At 35.2% G+C, this 7401-nt stretch overlaps 1 protein-coding gene across 1 annotated transcript; it reads left to right on the top strand.

Moving 5' to 3' along the window:
• Nucleotides 1–1042: 1042 nt before the first annotated feature.
• LOC109216615 (SEC14 cytosolic factor) lies at nucleotides 1043–6999 on the top strand. The gene is made up of 6 exons (XM_019380787.1): nucleotides 1043–1346; nucleotides 1449–1704; nucleotides 3913–3949; nucleotides 5695–5812; nucleotides 6279–6389; nucleotides 6608–6999. The coding sequence occupies exons 1-6, from the start codon at nucleotides 1275–1277 to the stop codon at nucleotides 6734–6736; spliced, it is 723 nt and encodes a 240-aa protein (XP_019236332.1). The 5' UTR covers nucleotides 1043–1274; the 3' UTR covers nucleotides 6737–6999.
• Nucleotides 7000–7401: the final 402 nt, after the last annotated feature.

The following is a 7401-nucleotide window of genomic DNA, read 5'->3' as shown; positions in this document are numbered from 1 at the left end:
TTACATTATTTAAATTTTTAATAAACTACAAAATCTGAAAACTAATCAAATAAGTATTACAGTAGAAAGGAATGTACGAAAAGAGGGGATGAAGATAAGTTATGATATTTATATTTTTAATTAATTAAAAAATAAAAGATAAATATATAACACTCAAGAAAAGTATCAATAGTACTAAGTACTTGCTAATTCAATAATAAAAATAAAAAGGAACAAACAATTTATTTGATTATTATATGATGTGTATTCTTTGATTTTTATTAAATTGTATTATATTTCTGCACACTATATTAAATAATAAAATACAACTAATATTTATTAAATTAATATGATATATTAGATCATAATTTTATAAGATTAATATTCTGTCAAATTTTCGCGCATCGCGTGGATTCTTGTACTAGTAACAAGAAAGAAAAAGGGACTTACTTATAAATTAAACATAGACGGTTCTTGCCTAGGAAACTCAAGAAGAGGAGGTATAGGAGGAATTTTCAGGGATAGCAATGGCAATTGGATACTAGGATTCAATATGGGCTTTTCCCATGCTACAAATATCCAAATGGAAGCCATGTCTTTATTGCAAGGTCTAAAACTAGCCATCTAAAATAGACTAACCCCTCTAGTCATTGAAACGGATTGTCAGGAACTAATCAACTTGATAAATAATGATAAGTGTCTTTATCAAAATATTATTGATGACTGCAGGTTCCTATTATCTTAGGCGGGTACGCTAACTTTGAAGCATGCATTCAGAGAAGCTAATGGAGTAGCGGACACCTTAGCCAAGAACGGATGCAGCTTGGACTCTTTTGCTAATTTAATGTTGTACTATTATCTGCCTGTTTTTGCTATTTCAGTTTTTGATAGAGATGGGATATGTACCTTGTGGCCTAGACAAATCTCATGTTGTAATGACTATTAAGTATTATGTTTTTAATAAAATGTCTTTATTAACAAAAAAAAAAAAATAAGAATGAATAAGAAATTCTTTGAACAAGGTACACTTATTACCACTCCTGTGTTGCCAAATGTCATAGCATCACTTCTTCTCTTCTATTCCATAACTTCCTTTGGTTCTCTCCCCATCTTCAGCCATTATTTCTAGCATACTGCAATAAATACTCATTTACTATCTTAATCCTTGTTTCTTTGACTCCCTTTTTTCTTTGTATTTTTCTCCACAACTTTGAACTTTCAACTTCACAAATAATCATTGTTAAATTTATATTTCTCCTTCAACATAAACTTCCCCTCCTCGGATATTCCTAAAAATGGATACAAATGAACAAATAGCATTGACCCAAATGAGGAAATCAGTTGAAAAGCTTAGTTCTTCCACTGAGGTAAGCATAATTGACTCCCTAATTCTTTCCTCTTAAGCGTAAAGTTTAACTCTTAATTTGTACTGAAAATCAGGTCTTTTTTCTTTTTTTTTTTTTGTTCAGGGTTATGGAGAGCAGACACTAATGAGGTTCTTGATTGCAAGATCAATGGATCCACAAAAAGCTGCAAAGATGTTTAGTCAGTGGCAAAAATGGAGGGCAGAAATGGTTCCAATTGGGTACATCTCCGATTCTGAAGTTGCTGATGAATTAGAAGCTGAAAAAATTTATTTGCAGGGATTATCCAAAAATGGGCACCCTGTTTTGATTCTCAAAGCTAACAAGCATTTTTCTTCCAAGGATCAAGTTCAATTCAAAAGTAATTTCTTTTCTCCCTCAGAGTAAACGTTCTTCTTTTTTTAAAAATAAAAATAAAAAATAAAAAGAAATTGCATTACCTTTTTTAGTTGTCTTGGTTAGTTCATTATTACTTATCTTTTTGTGTTTTTTAGATACGAATATTCTGGTTGGTTCACTCAATGATGCCTTTTCTAATCTTTTATTGTCCAAGTAATGGGCTATTGCACGGCGGAGGCAGGAGGCAGGATCTCCACGAACGGGGTTCAAAAAAATAATTTTGTGGCTAATGGGAATTGAACTCATGACCTTATGTAGATTTTGAACACCCTTTACCACTAAACTACACTTTTGGATATGTTAAGGGTGTTCAGAACTTAATATATAGAGGTAAAACGCAGATTTTACCTTATATATAGTGTAATTTTTCGGGTGAACACCCTTGCGCCCCCTAAATCCGCCCCTGAATTTGCACATGTCTTTAGTTTAAACAATGTTGTAGTTAGTTGTCAATTTCTTAGACTTGACTTGCTGTCGTTGGGCGATCACTTCATTCATATAAAGTGTGCTAGCGTTAGGGAATCTGTAGCAGGAAAATAGTTTTCTTTCAAGTAATACAAATCACTAATCCTTGTGACCAATAATATTTTATTGAAAGGAATACTATGCGTAAGGGTAGTTGATTATGTTTATTTTAATTACAAGTTGATTTGTCAAGATGCTGTGAGTACATAATATTGAACTGATATCTAACCAGCTATAAATTTTAAAATGACAAAAGTTGATCAATAATATTGAACGTGGTAATGAGTGGGCGGGTCAAACTTGAACGAGTCAATGCGGGTCAAATCAGTAAATGGTCCATGAGCAAAACCGTCAAACTTTGATTGTGTCAAAATGGGTTGAGTCGAATAAAGGGTCATAAGCTAACCGTGTGTTACGGTCTATTTCAAGGAATGAAACTTGAGTCCCATATCTGTACTACCAAGTGCGGATGTGGGGTTAATATAGCCTTGGACTCTCCCACCTAAATAGCTAGCTTTTGGGGTGTGGTTCTCCCTAGGTTGTATCAATGGTATTAGAACCACCCACCATCCTTTGTGTCCCCCGTGCTTTGAGTTTAGGTTGCATTTTGACCCGCAGGATTATACTATTTTAACCAAATAGTTTAATCGGTCATTTCAGATTCAATCCATTGGGTCAAGTCAACAAATGAGTCATAACACAACCAACTTAATATTAGACGGGTTGGCGGATTTACCAAAAATGGGCTAATTTTGCCACCTTAACTGCAAAGGTGTGCAATGATTTGTAGGTTTGGAGGGCCTAATCATATGTTTGCCCATCATAAAACATGTGCTGCTTGTCCCCTTCTCTATTTCTTACATAGATCTTTTGGGTTACGTGTTCACTTTTAGCTTTTTCCTCAATTGTTGTCCTAATTTTCTGTTAATAGATTAGTTAAACACTATCTTGTCGGACTGATAATGAAATTTGAAAGGCCTCAGTGCTCGATATGGTGTGTAGTTTTGTTGGCTTATTCTGGCATGCAATAAATTGGTGTTCTTTCTATATATAGAATTTTTCTCTAGCCTTTTCTTATCGCTGCTTCTTGTTTTATACCAGTCCTTTAAACACCCTACTATAGGTGAACTTCCTACTTGGTGAAATGACTGTAAAAGGGGTACGGGAACTCTTAAATTCCGGAAAATACTGTTTTGAGCTATTAAGGAACAATAGTTAAGGACATATACCAATCTATTTTGAGTTATGAAGGAACATTGGTTAAGGCTTTTTCACCAAAATAGCTACAATCTATAGTGTTTACCAAGTTGTAGGGTCGTAAATGAATCATTTTACGGTATTTTTTTTTCTCGTATGCGCCCTTATCTCTCGTAACATAAAAGAGAATGTATTTGTGGTGACTAGTAAGGGAATTTCTTGAATGAATCCTTCTGAATTCTTCTTTCCGTACAATGCTAATGATTGCTCTTAACCAGAGGCGGATCCAGGATTTAAGCATTGTGGGTTCGATTTTTGAGATATTTAGTATTGTACCCATTATATTTATAACGTTATGGGTTCAAACCCACTATATATTGCAATTTTAGTGAATTTTTATACTAAATTTATACTAAGTACTGAGTTCAAATGAACCGGTACTATCACACTACATACGACTCTGCTCTTAACAATAAAGTTAGTATTGACACACTTGCCTCTTTTGCAGAATTCGTGGTTCATCTACTAGACAAAACAATTGCAAGGTATCATTTTCATTCAACCATGTTGCTCTTTGACCATATCGAAAATTGCACATGAGGAACTACTTCTTAACTTTGTAAAATTGATGTTTCTTTACGTAAATCAATGTGTCTGAGAAATTGCTTGACAGAGAGAAGGAACATAGAGGTTTGTGCTGATATTTCTACCGAGCCAGCGAGAGACAGAGTGTATGAGTGTGTGCATGTGTGTGTGTGTGCGCGCGTGAGAGAGAGAGGAGGCAAGGGCAGCCCAGTGCACGAAGCATCCCGAGTTCACGCAAGGTCCGGGAAAGGGCCGCACCAAATGGTGTGATGTAGGCAGCCTACCTTGATGCAAGTATCAGTGGCTGATTCCACGGTTTGAACCCGTGACCCATGGAGACAACTTTACCATTGCTCCAAGGCTCCCTTTCAGAGAGAGAGAAAGAGAGGACATTCTGAGAAATGGATGCATATATTTGACTAGAAATAGTATGAGCAGACTGGTTATGATAGTTCTTTGTTGGGCATTATTCTGTTTTTGCAGACTGTTGGACACTAATTTTTTGTGTTATTCACAAAACTAAGTATACTGCTCAAAAGATTGGGCGTGCATTTGTTTGGGACTGTAGATCCTTTTACATTTTATTATTGTAGTCACTCTAATATGTCTTTTCAATGAGGAGTGAAGTAATGATAGAAACCTTCTTCTCTTACTTGTCCAAGAACTGATAATAATGATAAACTGCTTAGTGAGGTAGTGCTATCTAAACAAGAGGATTTCTTTAAGGTACAGACCTTCTCTTTTGTACGGGAAGTGATAGTGATTTTCAAAAGGGCACAAAAAGCAAGTGCGGAGGATTTAATTCTCTCCTGTTTTCTGATGCAATAGAGTTGATGGATTAGAAGGTAGGTAAAAAACTGAACTTTCTTACCAATAAAATGTTAAACCGCTTGTATGTGGTTGCAGCTTAAGTTCTACCTTGATATTTATGAAGAAAATGAGCATCTACAAGAACCTAAAAGTGGCTTAGCATCTAGTCAGAATGACATTATCAATGCGAGTAGCATGCTTGCGTGCTCCTATGTTTAGGTGGATGCGGAATTGGAAGGATGAAATGGGTACAAGTATAAAAGAGAATAGACACTAGTTACGTCGTAATATTACAGACACTATTGAATAACCTGGAAAATTTATCTTTTTGAGCAGAATTTCATTTGGTTAAAAACTCTGGTCGATTATCACCTTGGATCTAAGGATAGTCAATTTAAATTGTAGATTTCATCTGGTGAATCAATTGTGACCTCATATGTGCATGGTCAGTCACCTGTTTCTGGAGCTCTGTAGTGGGTAAAATTCTAGCTTCTCCAACTTCTAGCAAGTAATGACCGTCAAAATGACCCAAATCTTAATTGTGTTCCTCCAGTTAAAGAGTAGAAAACATTTCCGCGTTATCCTAAATCTCTATCCATGTATCATATGTAGAGATTGCAGCACTGAAGCGATGCCAGATCTTGTAAATTGTACCAATATTTGCTATTACTTGTATTCCAGAAACAGAAAATTTTCCCTTTTCCTTAAAGTACTTGATAGATGTTCGCAATAATTTGGTAAATTGCAAGTCATATCCAGTAAGATTCCTACCATTAGAGGTCTTATGACTTTGAGACTCATGAAGTTCCTCAGCTTTTGTTTCTCACCAAATATGTTTGTTGTGCTGAGAATCGTGGTTTTGTTTCTAACTTGGACCTCTTTGTGCTTGTTTCAGCTCGTTCAAAGGTAGCGAAATAGGAAATGAAAAACTTATTGCAATTCTTGATCTCCAGAATATTACCTATAGCAATGTTGATGCTCGTGGATTAATCACTGGTTTTCAGTTTTTACAGGTAACCCCTTTATGAAAAGAGATAATAATTGTACCTTTGACAGTGTTAAATAGCAACTCAGAACCTTATACATCTGTTGTCAGCTATAAGACAGTTCAAAGAGTCAAGATTAACAGCTTAGTAGAACATAACTTACTAGAATATGTGTGTAGCTGGTATTGAACTCTCACATGTGAGGTATCGTCAAAGCTTTGATTTGCATGCACTATGAGATGCCGTTGGTGTAATGAATAATTTAGATATGCTATCCACTTAAATTCTCTGAAAATTCGTTCAAAATTTTTGCTGCTCTTAAACTCTTGAATCTTGATCTAGACTAGACAGATTAGTAGTAGCATATACTGAACATGAGTTGGTAGTGCCACATAATAATAATAATAATGATACAATTTGTCCAGTTCTTATTTCACTTATGTTCTGTTATATTGGTGCTGCTAGCTATATTTCACACAGTTTCTTTCTACAGGCTTACTACCCTGAGCGTTTAGCTACTTGTTACCTTTTACACATGCCTCAGTTCTTTGTCGCTGTATGGCGATTGGTTTGTCGCTTCCTTGAAAAAGCAACTCAAGAGAAGGTATGTCAGTGTGCATAATGGCCCATCGATTGATATTACATTTTAACAAAATGCAATAGTAAACGAATAGTCTTCAATACTAGATCATTTCTGCAGCTATATATCTCAGATTTTTCTGCATAATTTTCTTCTTGGTGGAAACAATATTACGGATCAAAACATTGCTTATAATTAAGTTGTCATATCTCGCCTGAAGCAAAACTTATTATGCTATGCAGATCAGGATTGTTAGAAGTGAAGAAGAAAGGGAAGAGTTCATCAGAGAGGTTGGTGAAGACGTCTTACCGGAGGAGTATGGAGGGCGTGCTAAAATCGTACTTTTGCAGGATGTTGCTGTGAACTACTAACACAAAGAAGAGGATTCATAGCTAGTAAGGGAAAATAAGAGCAAATCATAGGCATACTATTTATGTTACTAAATTTGTACACCTGGTTTCCTTGTCTTATAGAAAATCCAGAAACAGTTCTGTAGTACTACTCGACTGCCACAGTTCAACCTCACTCTTTCCAGGTGATTGAGTAAATTTGCAAATCATAACTAGAGAATACCATAAAATGTGAGAAATGTTTACAGTTTACACTATGAGCAAAACTGAAATGTTCTATTTTATGGCTCGCAAAACCAAAATGTTCTATTTTATGGCTCGCAAAACCAAAATGTTCTATTTTATGGCTCGCAAAACCAACAACCTAAATTATCCATACGGTTGTTCCAACTCTCAATACCATAACTTTATATCTTCCACTTTCTTTTTAGCTTTCTACTGTACCTGTCCCAATCTATAGCCCGTTTGGCCAAGCTGCAAAAATCAGCTTATTTTGAGAAGTATTTTTTCTTAAAGTGTTTTTCTCAAAATTACTTTTGGTGAGAACCAGTTTGTGTTTGGCTAATTAGTTTGAAAAGCACTTTTGAGCAGCAATTAGTGTTTGGCCAAGCTTTAAAAAACTGCTTCTAAGTGTATTTTTCTCATAAGTGCTTCTCAAAAAAGTGCTTTTGGAGAGAAGCTACTTT

This window comes from Nicotiana attenuata, unplaced genomic scaffold (assembly GCF_001879085.1).
Source record: "Nicotiana attenuata strain UT unplaced genomic scaffold, NIATTr2, whole genome shotgun sequence".
In the NCBI taxonomy this organism is placed as follows: Eukaryota; Viridiplantae; Streptophyta; class Magnoliopsida; order Solanales; family Solanaceae; genus Nicotiana; species Nicotiana attenuata.
Note: the sequence above shows the minus strand (reverse complement) of the source record. Positions and strands in the feature narration are given on the sequence as shown.